The sequence below is a fragment of the Equus asinus genome, chromosome 21 (genome assembly GCF_041296235.1).
Source record: "Equus asinus isolate D_3611 breed Donkey chromosome 21, EquAss-T2T_v2, whole genome shotgun sequence".
Classification (NCBI taxonomy): domain Eukaryota; kingdom Metazoa; phylum Chordata; class Mammalia; order Perissodactyla; family Equidae; genus Equus; species Equus asinus.
Window position 1 is genome coordinate 59764098 of NC_091810.1, and position 20905 is coordinate 59785002.

A 20905-nucleotide genomic window follows, 5' to 3' on the forward strand; every position below is an offset into this window, starting at 1 on the left:
ATAATTTCAATCACAAATATTTCAGTATATATCTTAAAAGATAAAGACTCACAAAAAAACCCACGATACTATTTTTATACCAAGAAAATTAACAATAACTTCTCCTTAATAACATCTGTGTTCAAATATCTGTCTCAAAAAAATTTTAGTTTGTTCAAATCAGGGTCCAAGTAAGACCTATACATAGGAGCCGGTTCATATGCCTCTTAAATTTCTTTTAATCTACATGTTTTGGCTCCCTTCTCTACTTTTTTTTCCTTGCAGCTATTAGTTGAAGGCAATAAGTCTTTTACCATGCAGTTTCCCAATCTTAGTATCATTTACCATTCCCCCCGCCCCCATTTCTTCTTTATATTAGTGCTTAGATTTAAGTGTTGATCAGATTCACATTTGATTTCTGGACAAGAAAATTTTGTAGGTGGTGCTGCGTTCTTCTCTCAAGAGACACATAATGTCCTGGGGGCCTCTGCAGATACAGTTTATGGTGTATTAAGTATTTATGAATAATGCTCAGTTTTGAAAAAGTGAATTTAAGTTTGTTTAGATTTGGTACATTTAACAAGTAAAAACGATCATATCTTACTTATACGTGGAGAAACATATGCTGACAAGTGGCAGAAATGTCATCACATGAGGATACTGCACATATTTCTTTAATCCTTAGCTTACCTCACCCCGAAAGCCATAGGTAGAAATCTTAGCTAAATCCTCAAAAGACTGCAGTTTACTTGTAGTGAACCTCTCACACACAATATCCAGATCTTCCTTCTAGAAGATACAAAAAAATAAGTAAATAATCATGTTACTCATTTTTCCAAATCGTTTTGCATTTTTCTTTTGTTGACTGAATCCAAGAAGACACTCTTCCTGGGGGAAGAGTTTTTAAATGAGCAGTAACTTCTCCACTTGGCATCCAGAATACCACATTGCCTTGGTGATCCTTCTCTCTCACTAGTCTCATTTGCTGGTTCGGTCTCATCTCCCTTGACAATGGCGTAACCCAGGACGCCATCTTGAACCTCTTCTCTACCTACACTCACTCTCTTGATGAGCTTATCCAGTCTCATGGATTTTACAAAAATTATTATTAGAAGACTTCTGTACTAAAAATCTACAGATACATTTTACAGACACAATTAATTGTAGTAAAATATACATAACAAAATTTACCATTTTAACAATTTTTAAGTGTACAGTTCTGTGGCTTGAAGTATACTCTCTTTGTTGTGCAAGCATCACCAACATCCATATCCAGAACTCTTTCATCTTCCCCAACTGAAACTGTACCCATTAAACAAAAACTCCCCTTTCCCTACTCCCCTAATGGTTGGCCCATGGTAACTACTGTTCTAATTTCCGTCTCTATGAATTTAACTACTCTAGGAACCTCATGTAAGAGGAATCACACAATATTCATCCTTTTGTGATCGGCTTATTTCACTTAGAATAATGCCTGTTGTAGCATGTGTCAAAATTTTATTCCCTTTTAAGGCTGAATAAAATTCCATTGTATGTATATATCACATTTTGTCTATCCATTCATATGTTGATATTTGGATTGTTTCACCTTTTGGCTACTGTAAATATGTCGTTATGAACATGGGTATATGAATGTCTTCAAGACTTCACTTTAAATTCTTTTGGGTATATACTCAGAAGTGGAATTGTTGAATCATATGGTAATTCTGTTTAATTTTTTGAGGAATCATCATACCATTTTCCACAGTGGCTGCCCTATTTCACATTCCCACCAGCAATGCACACAGGTTCCAATTTCTCTATGTCCTTGCCAATATTTGTTATTTACTTATTTTTATAACAGCCATCGTGATGGATATCAAGGGGTATCTCATTGTAGTTTTTATTTGTATTTCCCTAATGACTAGTGACGTTGAACATCTTTTCACATGAGTCTCATAGCTTTTAATACCACCAAAATACAATACACCAAATTTTTATCTCTAGCCCAAACCTCTACCCTGCACTCCAGACTCACAGACGTATCCAACTAACAGGCATCGTAAGTTTAACATGCCCCAAAATGAATTTCCAATCTTCCCCCAAACGTGCTTCTTCTATAGTCTTTCCCATCTGTAAAAGGCAACTCTTTTCCTCATTTGCACAGGCCAAAACTTTAAAATCATTCTTGACTCTTTTCTCACACCCTACATCAGCAAATTCTGAGAGCTTTGTCTTCCTAATTAACCCAGATTATCACTGCTTCTTACATCTCTACTTGAACCAAACTGGTCCAAGGCACCATAATCCCTCTCCTGGATTCTGTAACAGCCTCCTTATGGCTTCTGTCCTGTCCCACTGCAGTCTATTTTCTGCACTGTAGACAAAAGCGTTCTTGGAAAACTTGCCAAACCATGTCACCACTTTGCTCAAAACCCTGTAATAGTATCCCACCTTATTCAGAGTAATAGCTAAAGATTTTACAATGGCCCACAAGGTCCTACACAATCGGCCTGCTTACCCTTCAGACCTCATCTATTACTCTTCCACTCCCTCGCCCTGTTCTAGACACACTGGCCTCCTTGCTAGTACTTAAACATGTCAGGCATTGCTTCCAATTGGTGGGTTTTGATGTAGTGTTCTTTCCGCCCAGAACACTCCACCTTTAAACAGCCTCATGATTCACTCCTTAATCTCCTTTTCCCCTGAACAGTGCCCAGCTTAGAAGAGGTACTCAATAAATACTTATTGCTGGTGTTGAATTTTTTGGTCAAACAATCCCATCCACAAAAGCCCAGAATTTCCAGAACAGGGAAAGGTTTTGCTGCATCCTGCAGAGGTATCACATGAAGTGCACACACATCCTGCTCCTCTGAGGTTTTACTTACCCTGATCCCAGTGCCATTGTCTTGGATCTGAATCAGCTTCAGGCCTCCCTCTTTAATAACCACTTGAATACTTGTGGATTTTGCATCCAAACTGGCAAATCAAACAGAAAAAGCAATTTATCAGTCTGCACCTACTCTAATGCACATATTTCAATACGAGCCAAGGGATACGAACAAATTCCAGATCAGACTGTCTTGTTAATGTGTTTTTCCTTTGTCTTACAGGCTCTGTGACTACACTGTTAGCAGTTTATGTGCTGTGTGAGAGGGAAGAGAGGGGCAGATGGGGGCCACCATCATTTCTAATAGGACACTCAGCACCATTTCTGTTCCTCTAGGAAAGAAAGTGAAGTGAGAAGTAGAATCTTTTAACACATGCCTTTTTCTTACCCTGTTCTCAACTAATTCTACCATCTGTTACTCAAATTTTACTCAGCCTCAGGTTCCTAAACGACCCTAATAAAACGTCATTAAAAAAAAATTCTAAACATTCCTCTCCACTATTCCCTTTTCTTTAAGAATATTTACATTGAGGGAAAGAAAAAAATGGCAATGCATAAAGTTCTTTAGAAGCCAATAAATCTTTTGTACCTTCAAGAGTAGCCTAGAAGCACAGAGCACGTGCTGGAGAAAACAAATTCAGCCTGGAGCTGCACAAGAAAGACAGGCATCTACTCACTCCGAAAACTCTATTCAGAAATAAGACAAAAAGTCACTTAAATACTAAAGATCTTTCTCAGGAGCCTCTGAATTGAAGTTGTATTAGCCATCTTGACTTACATATTGAAAAGAACATAACTGGATTCCATACAAAAATATCTGCTTATAGAATTAACTATAAGCCACTGAGCTAATATGTGTAGTCTTGTTGTACAGTATTCTGGCCCAAGTTGTTCTATCAGTTAATCCTAATACAGTAGAAACAAAACTCAGCCTCTACAAATGATATAAGTAAAGTCCAAAGGAAAAACCATCCCCAGCTTCCTGCTCCTTTTTGTCTACCTTCTAATTCTCTTCCTTTCACCCAGTGGTCCTTTCTGACCCACTTCTTTCAGTCCCATTACCATGAATGGTTGTTTATGTTTTCACGATAAATCCCTTTACAAACCTACCTTTCTTTGCCGGGATTTTTTTTTTTTTCTTTTAACGTATGGCCTTTATCGACATCAACTGATTCTAAAACAAAGAGTCTGACATAACATTCAAGCACATTATGAGCATCTGTCTTTTTCGAGGTTTACAGTTTACACTCACCTTTCTTTCCAAGTTTTTAATCTCTTCCCTCCACACTGTTTGTGTGACAGTTCTAAGCTTTAGAATCCATGGTATACCCCATAAAATCAGGTATCTTCGAAGTGCCGCCCCAAAAGTACAGGGCAGGAAAACACTTAACTTGGGTCACTAATTAGTCAATAGGGAAATCACAAGTTAAATCCAAAGTGCATCGGCCTGTCTTAAAATCCCGACAATTTATTTAGAATAAAACTCAAAATGAATTGTACTCTTGAATGTGGATGGATGATTTCCGGACTAAGTCAGAAGCTGATAGCATGGTACCCTCTGAAGGATGAAGGGAGATTTTATTCCCCACCGAAAATTTTTGTTTTAAATTTTGCACTTTCTGCACACATAACTTTAAAACCACTTCTCTCAGTGAACGGCATGGTTAAAACAATCCTGTCTAGCCCTTCTACTTGCGCCCCCTACAGCTCTAGAAAAATCTCGCGAGGACACTCAAAACACGCGGTACCCGGGAGGACAGAAAGCAGCAGCCTGAGGCTTCCTCCGCTGGGGGCATGCGCCGTACGCGCCTCCGCCCCGCTCTAGGGCAGGGAGGCGTGTCCGCGCCATCCTGAGAAGCGGCCCGTTAGGTCGTAGCTTCTAAGGAAGCCCGGCGCGACTCCCTCCATACCAGTTCTCAATCATCTCCTTGATGGCATTAGCCGGACGCTGGATAACTTCCCCTGCTGCAATGCGGTTCACCACTGTCTCATCCAGGCGCCGGATAACCCCTGCTACAAGCGACATTTTGGCGCCAGAAGAGCCCAGGTTACGTCTAGACGCTCACCGGAAGTGCCTTCAGCCAATCAACTCAGAGCTTCGTGCCTACGCCCATCTATGAACTCTGCTTACGCCGTCTTGCCCCATCTTCCAGTGACAGCGCCGCCTCGTAGCCAGGGAGCTATTGATTGGATAGTTTGAATGCCAGTCAAGTTTCTTAAGTCCGTGGGTTCCTGGGTCTCTTCCTCCCTCCCTAACGCAGCTTCAGCCCGCTAGCTCAAAGGATATGCGTCTGCGCGCTAGAAGTCACTGTTCGCTCTTCCTATTGGCTCGTTCCTAGGGCTAGGGAATACGAAATCTCCAGCCAATAGGAACGGCGGTGCCGTAGGCGGAGGTTGGTGTACCCCTGCTGGGGTGATCTGGCGCAGAGCGGAGGAGGTGCTTGGCGCTCGCTCCCGCTCCTCCGGTTTTTTTGCGGCCGCCGTTAGGTCGGCCCTGCTCTTGAGGCCCCCTGTGAAATGTGGATGACGCCCAAGAGGAGCAAAATGGAAGTCGACGAGTCTCGCGTTTTCCGGTCTGAGTGGACCCAGCGTTACTTGGTGGTGGAGTCTCCGGAGGGCGAAGGGGCCCTGTGCCTGGTCTGTCGCCGCCTCGTCGTGGCCACCCGGGAACGCGACGTCAGGCGCCACTACGAGGCCGAGCACGACTACTACGAGCGGTATGTGGCGGAGGGCGAGCGCGCGGCTTTGGTGGAGCGTCTGCGGCAGGGCGACTCGCCCGTGGTCGCCCCGCTCACTCCCGAGGAGAGAGCTGCGCGTGCAGGCCTCGGGCTCGCCCGCCTCTTGGCCCTGAAGGGTCGCGGCTGGGGCGAGGGGGACTTTGTGTACCAGTGCATGGAGGTGATGCTGAGAGATGTGCTGCCCGAGCACGCCAGCGTTCTGGATGGCATTGATTTATCTCCAGAGCTCACACGGCAGAGGGTCCTGAACATTAACCAGAATCTACGCAGTCAGCTTTTTAACCGAGCCAAGGACTTTAAAGCCTATTCCCTTGCTTTGGACGACCAGGCTTTTGTGGCGTATGAGAACTACCTCCTGGTCTTTGTCCGCGGCGTGGGCCAGGACTTGGAGGTGCAAGAAGAGCTTCTGACCATAATCAACCTGACTCATCACTTCAGTGTCGGGGCCCTCATGGCGGCAATCCTCGAGGCCCTGCAGGCAGCAGGGCTTAGCTTGCAGCGAATGGTTGGACTAACCACGACCCACACTCTGAGGATGATTGGTGAGAACTCAGGACTGGTGTCGTATATGAGAGAAAAGGCTGTAAGCCCCAACTGTTGGAATGTTATCCATTATTCGGGATTTCTTCACTTGGAACTGTTGAGCTCCTACGATGTAGATGTTAATCAGATCATAAATACCATATCTGAATGGATCGTTTTGATTAAGACCAGAGGCGTCAGGCGACCCGAATTTCAGGCTTTACTTACTGAATCTGAATCAGAGCATGGTGAAAGGGTTAATGGACGATGTCTGAATAATTGGCTCAGAAGAGGGAAAACTTTAAAACTAATATTTTCACTAAGAAAAGAGATAGAAACATTCTTGGTTTCAGTAGGGGCAACGACTATGCATTTCACAGACAAGGAATGGCTTTGTGACTTTGGCTTCTTGGTGGATATTATGGACCACCTTCGAGAACTCAGTGAGCTCTTGAGAGTTAGTAAAGTGTTTGCTGCTGCTGCCTTTGACCATATTTGTACCTTTGAAGGTAAACTGAGTTTACTTCACAGACATATTGAGGAAGAAAATCTGACACACTTTGCTGCCTTCAGAGAAGTTGTTGATGAGCTCAAACAGCGTCATAAAGAAGATCAAAAAATATTTGATCCTGATAGATATCAAGTGGTGATCTGTCGCCTACAAAAAGAATTTGAGAGACATTTCAAGGACCTCAGGTTCATTAAAAAGGACTTAGAACTGTTTGCAAATCCATTTAACTTTAAACCTGAGTATGCACCTATCTCAGTAAGGGTGGAGCTAACAAAACTTCAGGCAAATACAAACCTTTGGAATGAGTACAGAATCAAAGACTTAGGGCAGTTCTATGCTGGATTGTCTGCTGAATCTTACCCCATTATCAAAGGGGTTGCCTGTAAGGTGGCATCCTTATTTGATAGTAGCGAAATCTGCGAAAAGGCTTTTTCATATTTGACTCGAAATCAGCACACTTTAAGCCAGCCATTGACAGATGAGCATCTCCATGCCCTGTTTAGGATTGCCACAACTGAAATAGAGCCGCATTGGGATGATCTCGTGAGAGGAAGAAATGAATCTAATCCATAAGCCTTTGTAGTACAACGTTGAAACACTCAACCAGAATCCAATTCTAAAAACAAAAATTTGTTTGATTTTTCAGGTTTACTGATTTGGATTGTGGGAAAGCACCAAGTTTATTCATCCAAATTGATCACAATTCAAATTCTTCTGACAGGTGTTTTTTTTTTTTTTTATCTCAAGAGGCAGCATGAGACTAAAACATGCAAACATCTTTTTAAAAACTTGATGACAAAGTCATTGTCTTTTGCTTTTATAATTGTTTTTAAAGGAGTTTAGTACTGAATGTGAGTTGAATTAGGAGTCTGTTTTTAAGGCATTTCAAAGAAATTTTAGCTCTTATTTTAACAAAGTGTTAAAATTATGATGCATATAATCTGAAATAATCAACTCCTTGAATATATGTTTGAGCCAATTTGCAGAAACTCAAATAGCAAATTCAGAAGTTTCTGAAAAGGAAGAACGTACATACAATGGAGGTATTTTGTCTAACTATCAAAATGTTTGAGACTTTTTTTTAAACACATTTCTGAATCTGAAGTGAATATTGACAATTCCCGCCCTCTCACCCCCCTACCCCAGTGATAATGATATTACCACTAGAGGAAGTAATCAAAGAAAATTTTAGTCAGAGGAGCAAGAAATATTTTTAAATTGCTGGTTTAGGAGGCTTCCTGCAGTTTGGAGATCAGACTAAGCAATTATTGGAGGTTTCCCCTGAATTTTTCAGAATTGGGTGCCGTTACATCAGCTTGCCTGTGAAAGGACTACGGTAAGTATAGAATCTTAACGGTTGCCCATTAGCAGTTCTTTTTTCTACTCTAGACAGAAGTTTGGCTCTGTCACATGAGATAAGGAAAAAAGATTTTTGCACTCCAAGATAAGGAGGTGTGAGGTGTCTTAGCTTCTTTGTCCTAGCTGCATGGGTGTTAATTGCTTTATAAAGAAAGCTTGCTTAAAGGAAACCCTTTAAAGTGACATAATGTCAGATTTTGTTAGCTGCTGGAAATAGATTTACTGTAGAATTTGAAACTGCCCCACACATTCTGTATTTAAGACAGTGCACAAGTAGAAATATTTAGCTCTCAAGAAGCAGCTGTGTCCACAGGTTGTAACAATTCCATATTTTTTAGTGCAACATCCGTTTTGTGGTAAAAGTTTTTTTCAAACTTATGTTAACCATGAAAAGGAAATCTTACAGTAAAGCCAAATATGTAAAATGATTTAAAATAGGACCCAACGTAGAGATCCTCTCAAGTACAGTTTGAAAACTCATGCTAAAGTCTTGTCTTAACTATTGTAGCACATTATTCTGTAGTCACTGATCCAGCAAATTCAGGGAACCAAGATACAACCAAGAATTTAGAAGGAACTGATGCCTTGAGCAATCCAGGTAGATTCCATAAGAGCCTAAAACCCAAAACTGTTTCAGTGGTTCTCAATCAGAGACAGTAACACCTCTTTCCAGAGGATCTTGGGAAACATAGGCAGCTTCTTTTGTTGTCACATTTAGTAAGGGGCTTCTGCGGGCCTTAAAATGTGAAGGACCCCCCCAGGGGTACATAGGACAGCTGGGAGAATTACCTCTCCCAAAGTGCCAATAGACCCCCAGTGTAGGTTATCTCATTTTGAGGGACAGGGAAAATTACCGGTAGAAGCAAAGTTACAAGGGCAAGTTGGGCAAACTGACAATACTTGATAGGGGAGACTGATTCCAACATTTCAAGTTTAGCTGGAAAGGTGCAATAAAGGCCTTGATAGTTTCCAGTAGCTCACAATAGCATTTATAAATCAGTAATTGATGTTGAACCAGATTAAAGGGCCCTATTCTGTTATACATCATTAGAACAGAAAAGCAAATATTATATATTAACGAAATACTTAGCAAGAATGGTCAAGTTGAGGTTTTGGTTAACAGAGAGTAAGCTTAAATATTTGGAAAAACAACACAGTGAGCAAACAAACAAACAAAATCTACCGGTAATTTCCCGCTAGTTTGAAGTATTTTCTTTCGTGACAAGTGCTTTATTGAAAGAATGGTTGGAAGACCTGAAAGCTGCTTCTGCTTTCTGCAGTCTTGTACATTGTGTGACGTTCCAGTATATATTTTACATAAGGTAATAGAAAATTAGTTTGCGTCATGTACTGATGTACTGAGCGGGGGGAGAAAGAAGCCAAGGATTTTAAATTGACCCTGAATAATAGAGAATTTGCTACAAACTAGCCTTGTTTGTAAAAAAAAAAAAAAAAAAAGAAAGTGTGTATTTTACTTTATTTTTCTGTATTAGGTAATTCTGTAACTGCATGCAGTCTTTTTTTTAAAAAATTTTTTTTATAAGGTAGTTGTTACCGGTCTTGTCAGTGAATATAGCTATAGTAAGTACTATTTTTTAGAAATTCTATGTTTCTATATCTCTCATTCCTACTTGTTTTCTTAAAAGATTTGTCTGTAGTCCCAGTCTCCCATATTGCCACTCGAACTGCTCTAAGCTTGCTAAGTCCTTGTCAGTGTTCTTACCCTCTTCGACATCACTGACCACTCTCCTTGAAATACTTGTTTTTGTCTTCAGGGAGATACTGTCTCCAGGTAGGTTTTCTCAGTCTTCTTTGCAGGCAACTCTTTCCCTTAAATACCTGTGTTCTTAGGATTCTTAAATTTTGTTTTAGGCTGTCTTCTTATTCTGCATCATCTCCTTAACCAATCTCATCTCCTTCCATGGCTTCAGTTACCAGCTGTATGCACTCCCAAATTCATATCTCCTTTCTAGACCTTTCCTAATTCGTATATCTAATTGCTAACTTACGTCCACTTTGCTGTCTTCTAGGCGCCACAACATGTCATTGATTTTGCCTCCAAGTCTGCTCCTCCTCTCATGTTCTCTCAGTAAATGGCACTCAGTAAAAACTACCAACAACCATTCGGTTGCCCTTGCCCAAGCTAAAAACTGTTATCCATGACTTTTCTCTCTTCATCACATCCACCCACAAAAACCTTTCTGTTAATCTACCATTTAAATTTTTCTCAATTCTCTAGTGCTGCTGTCCTAATTCAGGCCATCAGCCTATCTAAATTATAGCAATTAGTCTCGCTCTCTGGTTTTGATCACTTTCTACATTGCAGCTGGGTTGTTCCACTAAGACATGTCTGGTCCTATCACTCCACCTCTTTCACCATTACTCTTAGGATGAGATACAATTTCTCTTCATCTTTCAGGTCTCAGTTTATATACCACTTCCTCTAGGAAGCGTTCATCGGTGCTCTCTAGACTAGGTGCTCCTACTGCGCACTCCGTAAATACCCTGTTCTTTCCCAGCCATACACTTAGCACGTTTTATTGTTACTTGCTGATCACAGCTGGACTGTAAGCTTTATAAGGGCAGCGACCATATGGCTTGCTCATTGTTATATCTCTAGTGCTTAGCACAATGCCTGGCATTTCAGTAAATGTTTGGATGAGTAAATATTTGTATAGTTTTTATGATCTTTTGAAGCCATTTAGTAGTCTCATTTGATCTTCACAGTGCTCCTGCCTTAGACTTCTTGCTGCGTAGTTGTTATCCACATATTACAAATTAAGAAATGAAACTAAATTAAAAATGAAACTTTGTGACTAGGAAATTATATTTCCAGAATTAAGCTCAGTGCTTAGCACGTGGCTCAAATATTTATTACGTGAATGTTGTTAAGGAAACAAACTTAGACTACAATTTGCCCTGCTAAAAATAAGTAGTAAAGCCAGGATTCAAATCCAGATATACTCACATAAATCTACTATGTAATATTAAGTCTTTACCTCCTTAATATAGACGTCTCAGTTTTTTTAAAGTTTTAATTTCCAAAGAAACCTGGATGAAAAAGAGTGGACAACTATTTAGTGGACCAAAACAATACTTCAGTAATAAAAAGGTTACATTCAGTATCAGAAAAAGATAATGCTGCTTAAGAGTTAATATCCATTTTCCTTTTGTAAGCTCAACCCTAGGAGAAAATGGCATACTATTTACTTGCTACTTTCCTTTACAGATGCTTTCTGGCTCTTCTGGGATTTAAAAGTAAGTAAATTTAACAAAATATTAGAAGAATGACTCAGTCAGCCCTTCTGGTTGCTAGATACTCAGTTCACTTGCTTTCCTATCTGCAGAGTGTCCTCGTCACCTACCCGAGGAAGATGACCCAAAAGGGGCATCTAGTCAATGTGTACTTCTTAGATTTGCTATATTTCTTTGCTTTCATGTTCACATGCCTCCCTGAATTTAATTTCTGGGTAACTAGGGCTTTCAGGCTTTATGGAAGAGCCATACCCTTAGTCTCTTTTTCTTTGAGCCATTTTGTCCAATTTATGGGATTAACCAACATTATACTTTTAGTTGGACTTTTAGTCAGTCATTAACTCATTCAGAGATCTTAACAGTAGGTGTGATAGTCACCCAGTGATTTGATCCTTGCTATAAAACTGAGCTTTAACCAACCTTAGGATTAAAGGATTTCTTACTTTATCTTTTTGTAATTGAGAAGTGGCCTCATCCCACTCAGTAAGTTCTTGAATTCGTGATCTCTCTCTATTCCCTTGCATTTCTGCTTGCAAATTGATGAATTATTCTTTGAGTTCATCTCTTTCCTATACATTTTATCAAATGCAGCCAACAGGAACTATAAAATACTTTGTTTTCTTATCTTTTTTGTCTTTAGTCAAGGATGGATTCTCTGCCTTCCAGGTTTTCTCAAGGGACGGTTTCCCTACTCCATAACATGAATTGCCCCTGCATAGATTATTTCTTTCATCCTTCAATAGCAATTTCCTAAATTCCTGCCTACTAAGCCAATGTTCAGTGTGTCAGTTTTTTTAAAACAGAACCCATTTCTCTATCAGGATGGGCTAGGTTGCCATGCGGTAACAACCACAAAATCTCAGCAGTGCACACAACTTTTCTCTTTCAACTTAGCCAGGGACTTTGCTCTAGGCCAGGGGTTAACGAGCTACAGCCCACAAGCAGAATCTGTCCTTCTGCCTGTTTCTGTAAATAAAGTTTTAATTGGAAGACAGCCTTGCCCATTTATTTATGTTTTGTCTGTGGTTGATTTTACTCTACAATGGCAGAGTTGAGTAGTCATGACAGAGTGTATGGCCCACAAAGTCTAATAGTATGAAGAAAGGATGACAAATCACTTATAAGCCCCTAAAGTGCTTTCGTTGGCCAAAGCAAATCACATGGCCACACCAGAGTTTAAGGAGGAGTGTAATTCTTCCACATGCCTCAGAGGAAAACCGGAGTTATCTGGAAGACAACACTCCTGATTAACACATGGCTATATCTCTCCATTAATACAATTTCTTTCAAAATACTTTTTCTTTTTGTATTGAGGTAAGATATTCAGTAGAGTGTGTAAATATTAAGTGTACATCTGAGTGGGTTTTTATGTATACCCTTGAACCCACCACCCAGATGAAGATATTGAATGTTTCTAGCACCCCAGTAGGTGTCCTATGTCCCTCCCACACACAGATAACCACTATTCTAACCTTGGTCACCATGAATTACTTTTGTCTGTTTTAAAACTTCATGTAAATGTAATAATTATATGTACTCTTGTGTCTTTTGTTCAACACTATGTCTATGAGTCCATGTTGTTGCATGTAGCCACAGTTCCTTTTTTACTTCTTTGTAGTATTCCATTATATGACTATTCCACAATTTATGAATCATTCTGTTGATGGAAACTTTGGTGGTGTCCAGTTTGTGGTTATTATGAATAAAGTTGCTATGAACATTTTTGTATCTTTCTTTCAGTGAACGTGTAAACCCATTTCTCTTGGTATGCTCTTTGGTATATACCCTGCTTCTGTACTTTCTCAATTGTTGACACAGCAACCAGAGTGATCTTTGTTTCAAAATATGTCAGACCATGCCAGTCCTCTGCTCAAAATCCTCCAGTGGCTTAGGATCACAATTGGAATAAAACCCAAGGTCTTTTCTTGTTCTACAAGGCCCTGGATGATCTGCACCCACACATACCCTTTTTCTTCCTAATCCTGTCTTACACCATATCCTTTTTCCCTTTCCCTACTATGCTCTGTCCTAGACACTCTGCTTGTAAATTGGGGAATCAAGATAAATGATTTAACCCTGTCCTTAAAGCGGTTATAATCTATATAGATAATTTTAGTAAGCTGGTTTAAAACACTGGTATATGTTAAATCAGTTACCAGCTCCGTAGCAAATAAGAGAGAAATTCCCCCTATGTTTAAAATAATCAGTATGAAATAATTTATAATGTCTAACTCCTGGAAGGGATTTAGAAAATAAGATTAAAATGTAAAAGCTTGATAAATTCAAGACATGTAAGGTCTTGCATTTTAGTTCTACTGATTGTGAATTAGAGTTCATCAACTTGGTTACTCTATTACGACTTACTATTACAGTATTAGTATTTAGTGTTACATGTTCACTTCCATGAGGGGGTTGAGAGCCAGGGGTGAAGGGAAGTGAAAAGGCCTTGAAAGAAATAAGGAAATGCACAGTCCAAAATAGTACAGTCATAGCAAAGGGCCTCCTTAAATGTTGTACCATTATTGGTTATTATAAAGTAACCAAAAGAATTTGACTTAGGCCCTTGGACATTTTTTAAAAGCTTTATTGATGTACAACTGAAGCACAATAAACTGCACATATTTAAAGTATAAAATGTGATTGATTGTGACATACATTTAAATGCGTGAAACCACAATCAAGATAATGAACATTTCATCACCCCAAAAAGGTTGCCATTTGGTTTTGACTAATGGAAGGGAAATTTACTCCAATTCAAGGCAGGGAAAAGGACGTTATTGAAAGGAGAATGTGAGGATGTCTCCCACAGGCACTGTTGTTGACTTCCCTCTCTACGTCTTATCACTTTGCCAGCCAGCTTTCGTACACCTTCCTGGCCCTGTATCACCATCTCACTCCAGGGCCACTGACCAACTGACCCAGTCCCCTCATAGGCCTATTCCACATGCCTGGGCAGGAACCTGTGTGTTGTCCGCTGCTGCAAAGGGCAAGGAATGACAGATACCACCAAGGCTACTTGGTTGTTTAAGCAGTCAGAGTTTACTGATAAAGGAGAACAGAATGAGGAGTGGGGATAAAGGGGAACAGAACGAGGAGAGGGGAAACAACAAATTGGTACTTACGACGTCCACACCACAATCAGCCACAATCAGTGGAAGTCCCAATACTTTGTACGGCAGGTGGGAGTGCCGATTGTCCTGGTCTGAGGCAAAGCATCCTTTCCTAAGTGAGACTCCCAATTGTTCTGTGCTTGTGATTCCCTTTTATTTTAATGTTTCTGGGTTCTCACTCAGGGTTTCAGACATTTGGATACTTTATTTCTTTTGGTTCCCAGGGATGGGATGTTTCTATAGTCCAGTCAGGTGCCTGTCACGGTGGCCAGCCCAGACAAGGAACATGATGCAGGACATATTCTTATTAACTTGTGCCTTGGGGTCAGGGCCAGAGTGGCCATCTCTGGCTGTGAGCCCAGGCACGTTCTTTCACGTAGGCCCCAGATCCCAGTGTCCTTGGAAGGAGGGGAGGTCAGTGAACTCTGGACACTGTGGCAGTCCAGTCTTTTATGTCTTCCCTGAGGCCTGGCGTGTACTTGTAATGAAGTGAGTGATGGTTATAAAGGGAAGGGTCCCATAATGTATTTGATAGGGCTTTTTGGTTGTAAGAAACCAACTTGTGCTAGTTTAAAGGGAAATGATGCAATGATTAGAGAAATATTGGAGTATCTCATGGAAGCCATGTTGGGGGATTAAATTCAGTGGTAATTCAGCAATTATTTAATGAAAGCCTACTAGTGCCAGGCACTGGTCTGGGTATTGGAGATGCCGATTACTAAGCCAAATAAATTTCCTACCCTCATGGATCTTGTCTGTGCCCTCTTTGCACATCTGCTTCATTCTTCTCTCTGAACACCAGCTTCCGCTGCTCATATATTTCTTTTAAATAGGAGAACATAGTTGTTATGACTGGAAAAATACTTTTCTCTAAAGGGGCCCATAACATACAGCTATAGGCCCCCAGTCCTGCAGTTGGGGTGGGTTGAAGAGGAAGACTGTAGGACAATTTGGGTTGGGCAAGCACACCAAAAGTTGTCTACCACATCTCTTAGTGGTTATCAACCACTGATATTCAAAGCCATTCCAATGAGTTTATTGCCTCCTGTTATTAGGGTTCTCATTGACCCTTCTGCATCGGAATTTATAAAACTGAATGTTAAAGAATCCATAGAAAGATTATGTGTTCCAACTCCTTTACAGGTAAAGAACTTGGTCCCAGAGAAGTGGCTAAGGTTATTCCGAATTTCGCAGCAGAGCCAGGAGAAAATCTATTTTCCGACTCCTGTTGCAGTGCTTTTCCCACTCGGCCATTGCCATCATTACCAGTTTGGCCCCATGCCTCCAACCCTTTTAAGGAACTACCTGATTCCAGGTGAAAGACCCCAGAATCCTCACAGTCTCACCCTTTGGTTCTGGTTAGCAATGGCTGAGACAGGGTGTCTCTTAGTGCTTACACAGAAATCTTCCAGGAATCTAGAATTCTTTAAGATATTGTTACATTAAATATATAATAAAAATTATAAAATTTTCGTATTTTGATGTGTATTCTGAAACAGTTTAAATAGTGTACATATTATCTCTTTCTAGAGGGCTTGGAAAAAATCTGAAAAGACTGAGACTGATGCCACTTTAGGTAGTTCTTTGACAACTTTTCAATTTCTTATGTCTCTTGCATATTAAATTAATTTCAATTTTTTGGATTTTCCTAGGAAATTTTCCATTAAATTAAGGTTTTCAAAATTTTTTTTTTTTTGAGGAAGATTAGCCCTGAGCTAACATCTGCTGCCAGTCCTCCTCTTTTTGCTGAGGAAGACTGGCCCAGAGCGCACATCTGTGCCCATCTTCCTCTGCTTTATATGTGGGACGCCTGCCACAGCATGGCTTGCCAAGTGGTACTATGTCCGCACCAGGGATCCGAACCCGAGAACCCTGGGCCGCTGAAGCGGAACGTGCGCACTTAACCGTTGCGCCACTGGGTGGGCCCCAAGGTTTTCAAATTTATTGAGTTGTTCGTAGCATTTTTATTTTATCTCCTCTGTATCTCTGGTTATACTCCCTGTCGCATTCTCAATGTTTGGGCTTTCTGTTTTTCTTAATTAGCCTCACTACAGATTTTTTTTTTTGTCCTTTTCAAAGAATTTGCTCCTGCATTTATATGTCAGTGCTATTATTTTCTAATTTATTGGTTTCTGCTTTTATTTTCTTTAATTCACTCTTCCTATTTTCTTATTATTTTTTCCTTAGATTTTTTCCATATCTTTGCATTGAATATTTTTACACTTTGTTTAATAATTAACCTATCTTAATTGTACATCAAACCTATTGTCAATATAAGTAAAGTTCTAAGCCTGTATGCCTTTTATTGACTTGAATTCTTATTTGACTGATGTGGATGCTTACTGACCACAAGATACCTCCTTTAGCACTGAAGTTCTTATTTCATCTCTGAAAAACAAGAACATTTTCTTATATGGTTACAATGCTATTGTCACACCTAATAATAATTCTTTGACAAAAACTAAAGCCTAGTCCATATTCAGTTTTTCCCAATTGTTCTCAGAAATGACTTTATACAGTTGGTTTCTTCAAATATCAATATGGCTTTAAAATATTATTTCTGGGGCTGGCCCAATGGCATAGTCGTTAAGTTCACCCACTCTGCTTCAGCAGCCTGAGCTTTGCTGGTTCCAGTCTTGCATGTGGACCTAAACATCACTCATAAAGACATATCGATATTTCCAATTCAAATTTAATATTGCAGAGTTTTTATTTAACCCCTTTGATTTCTTTGATACTGAAAAGGTTTGTTTCTAAAATATTAGCATAATAACTTATTTGCTTTATCTACAATATACATAAAATACTTTCAAAATAACAATATTGAAATAATTTAGTAATATTACTAACAGTAAGGTTATGAAACGAAGTTGAGATTTCTGTGCAGTTCTAGTTGTCTTTATAATATATTCTAAGAATGTACAGTCAAAATACTGTGCTCTAAAGTCAATTGAAATAATTATTTTTGTGTATATGGTTATATCACCAGCTTGACATTCATTTAGGTTTATTTGCTTCCGTTTGGGACAAGTTTTAGATTGCTTTTTTATTTTTTAGTTGATTTGATGTTTTGTATATATAAAGGAAGTATTGCTTCTGAAGACAAAACTGTGTGATGTCTCATTTTCATCTTCTCCCTTGTTATGCAGGGGAAATTGACCCTGGGTTCTCAACATGGATTGTCTAGAAAATGGACTAGCTGGGCTCTCATCCTTTTCCTTGATGGGATGATAGCACCTGTGAAGAGTTAGGGCCAACTGCAAAATTAGAGGAAATACCATCCACAAAAGACTGCTCTCACTTCTGACACAAATGCAAGTCCCGGGGACTCCCAAAACTATCCTTGGATTTAGTAATGCACTAGAGGGACTCATAGGACTCACTGAAATCTGTTGTACTCATGATTATGGTTTATTACAGGGAAAGGATACATATTAAAATCTGTAAAGGAAAGAAGCATATGGGGCAGAGTCAAGGAAAGTACCAAACATGGAGCTTACATTGTCCTCTCCCCATGAAGTCAGGATGCATTACTTTCCTGGCATTGATGTGTGACCAAAGACTACTGTCACCAGGGAAGCTCACCTGAGCCTCAGTGTCTAGAGATTTTATTGGGGCTCCATTACATAAGCATGATTGATTATCAATTTGGCTGATCTCAGGCTCCAGTCACTCTGGATGTGACTCAAAACCCCCAACCTAAATACCATTATTGGTCTTTCTGGGGTAGATCAGCTCCCACCCTAAATGATTTTGACCAAAGGCCCCCAGACAAACAAGACACTCCTGTCAGGCATGGTATTCCAAGGGTTTAGAGATCACCTCCCAGAAGCTGAGGGCCAAGGCCAGACCTTAAATTTTTTTTTTTTATTATTGAAGTATAGTTGGCATGCAATATTATATTAGTTTCAAGTGTATAACATAGTGATTTGACATTTATGTACATTATGAAGTGATCACCATGACAAGTCCAGTAACCATCTGTCACCATCCAAAGTTATTACAATACTATTGACTATATTCTCTATGCTGGGCATTACATCCCCATGACTTATTTATTTTATAACTGAAAGTTTGTACCTCTTAATCCCCTTCACCTATTTCGCCCATCCCCCCACTCCCTTCCTCTCTCTTGACCACCAGTTTGTTGTTTGTATCTATGAGTTTGTTTCTGTTTTGTTTTGTTTTATTTGTTTATTTTGTTTTTTAGATTCCACACATAAGTGAAATCATACAGTATTTGTCTTTCTCTGTCGGACTTATTTCACTTAGTATGCTACCCTCTAGTCCATCCATGTTGTCACAAATGGCAAGATTTCATTCTTGGATAGAGGTTAAATTCTTTGCTACGTAGCACCTAAGCTAGGTTCTCATGCTGTCAGTAGCTTCCCTCCTGCATAAAGGATTTGTAGAATCCTACAGGCTCCAAGGGCTCTAGCTACAGGATAACTGACTTTCCCAGACAACTCCTGTGAAAAACTAACCCCTCCAATTCCAGACTGTCTGGCATCAAACAGCCTATTTTTCCCCCCACTGATAAGATCACTTTATCACTTCTCCTAGAAGAAAGGAGACTGACAGTGAGGAGGAGTTCCTCCAATGGATTGAACACATGCTGTGTCCAGCAGATTCCCTGGCCCTGACACACCTGCCCGTGGGATAATGGAGAGACTGGGCAATTGTGTACGTCTCTGTTTTGCTGACTCTGGTCTTTTGAGTTTTCCTCAGTAAAGCCAATTCCTTACCCATGTTCTGTGAGGGTATAAACTTTATCTCAATCCCTGTACAAAAAACAGCAGCCCCGAAGGGACCTGACATATAAAGTAGCATTATATAAACTCTCCTTGGCACTTTATTAAACGAACAATACAAACAAACAACATATCCTGGAGATCATTCCAAACCGGTACAAAGAGATCTTTCTCATTCATTTTAGTGCTGCATAGAATTCCTCAGTGTGAGTGTACCTAGTTTATTCAACTAGTCCTATAGATTGTTTCCAGTCTTTCATTTTTACAAATAATGCACTCATGAATGGTTTTGTGCATAGGTCATTTCAGAGTTTTGCTGGTGAAACTTTGAGATAGATTGCTAGAAGTGGAACTTCTAGATTAAAGCATAAATGCATTCATGATTTTCCTGGATATTGCCAAATTTTCCTCCTTTTTGGTTGCTCCATTTTGCATTCTCACCAGCAATATATATGTGCCTGTTTCCCCACAGCCTTACCAAAAACAAAAAAGTTGTAAAACTTTTGGATATTTGCTAATCTTATGGTTAAGAAATAGTATTTCAGTGTAGCTTTACTTTATGTTTCTCTTATAATGAATGCGATTGAACACTTTTTATATGTTTAAGGACCATTTGTATTTTCTTCTGTGAACTGTTTGTTCAAATATTTTGCCCATTTTTCTGTTGGGCTATTGGCCCTTTAAAATTTTTAGGAGGTCCTCATATGTTAGGGATATTAGTACTTTGTGATATCAGTTACAAATATTTACCCAATGTGTCATTTAAAAAAAATTTTTAGTTATGATTTTTTTCCAGTGAGAAAGTTGATTATTTTTGTTTGTTTCTTTTTTTCTTTTTTTTTTTTTTGTCTTTCTACAAACCTCTAGCTAGATTGACTAGGGAAAAAAGGGAGGACTTAAAAATACTAAAATCAGAAATGAAGAGGAGATTACTTACAGAAATAAAAATGTTATAAAGGAATACTACAACTGTATGCCAATAAGTTAGATAACTTAGATGAAATGGATGAATTCCTAGAAAGACACAAATTACCAAAACTGACCTGACAAGAGATAGGTCATCTGGATAGACCTATAACAAGTGAAGAGATTGAATTGGTAACCAGACAACTACTCACAAAGAAAAGCCCAGGCCCAGACGGCTTCACTACTGAATTCCACTGATCCTTTAAAGAAGAATTGATACCAATTCTTCATGAACTCTAACAAAAAATAAAAGAGGAAGAAATACTTCCCAACTCATTCTATGAGGTCAATATTACCCTGATGCCCAAACCACAGACATCACAAGAAATCCAGAGACAAATATTTCTTATGAATATTTCTTATGCAAAAATCCTCAACTAGGTACTATTAAACTGAATCCAGCAACATATAAAAAGAATTATACACATTAATGAACAAGTGAGATTTGTCCCAGGAATGCAAGTTTGGTTTGCCATCTGAAAATCAGTTAACATGATATATTGTACGGGTAGGATAAAAAACAAAGACCACAAGATACAGAAAAAACATTTGATGAAATCTAGCACCCGTTCATGATAAAAACATTCTAACTTCTTCAACATGATAAAGGGCATCTATAAAAGCTCACAGCTAACATTGTATGCAATAGTGAAAGATTGGATGCTTTCCCCCTAATATCAGGAGCAAAACAAATGTGCCCATTCTCACCACTTCTACTAAACATTATACTGGTGGTTCTAGGCATGGAAATTAGGCAAGAAAAAGAACCACAAGTCATGAGATTGGAAAGGAAGACGTAAAACTACCTGTATCCTAAGATAACGTGATTGCATATATAGAAAATC

The 20905-nt window shown here is 39.4% G+C and overlaps 2 protein-coding genes across 9 annotated transcripts in view; one reads left to right on the plus strand and one right to left on the minus strand.

The window, feature by feature from the left end:
- MLH1 (mutL homolog 1) overlaps positions 1-4943 on the minus strand; it is a 41359-nt gene extending 36416 nt beyond the window's left edge. The window contains exons 1-4 of one of the 7 annotated variants that reach the window (XM_070493865.1): positions 4759-4912; positions 3438-3535; positions 2847-2937; positions 670-768 (exon numbers count right to left, since the gene is read on the minus strand). Coding sequence is in view for 4 of the 7 variants with exons in the window: in XM_014845782.3 (XP_014701268.1) it covers positions 670-768; positions 2847-2937; positions 4759-4874 (306 nt within the window). In the remaining 3 variants the exon portion in view is untranslated. Of the gene's footprint in view, positions 1-669; positions 769-2846; positions 2938-3437; positions 3536-4100; positions 4560-4596 lie in introns of those variants that run through there. The other 6 variants (XM_014845782.3, XM_014845781.3, XM_044754205.2 and 3 more) reach the window with 6 other exon arrangements.
- A 256-nt stretch (positions 4944-5199) lies between these two features.
- On the plus strand, positions 5200-12953 carry EPM2AIP1 (EPM2A interacting protein 1). 2 transcript variants are annotated; one of them, XR_011496778.1, is made up of 2 exons: positions 5223-7955; positions 11208-12953. XR_011496778.1 is itself a non-coding variant. In XM_070493887.1 (1 exon), exon 1 carries the CDS (start codon positions 5366-5368, stop codon positions 7190-7192), a length of 1827 nt encoding a protein of 608 aa, XP_070349988.1. In that variant the 5' UTR covers positions 5200-5365; the 3' UTR covers positions 7193-12953. The 2 variants fall into 2 exon arrangements, 1 of the variants encoding a protein (XP_070349988.1); XM_070493887.1 differs by having other exon boundaries at positions 5200-12953.
- The last annotated feature ends 7952 nt before the right edge of the window (positions 12954-20905 follow it).

Coding starts and splice junctions, on each gene's coding strand:
- EPM2AIP1 (XM_070493887.1), top strand. CDS start 5,366: ATGTGGATGACGCCCAAGAGGAGCAAAATGGAAGTCGACGAGTCTCGC.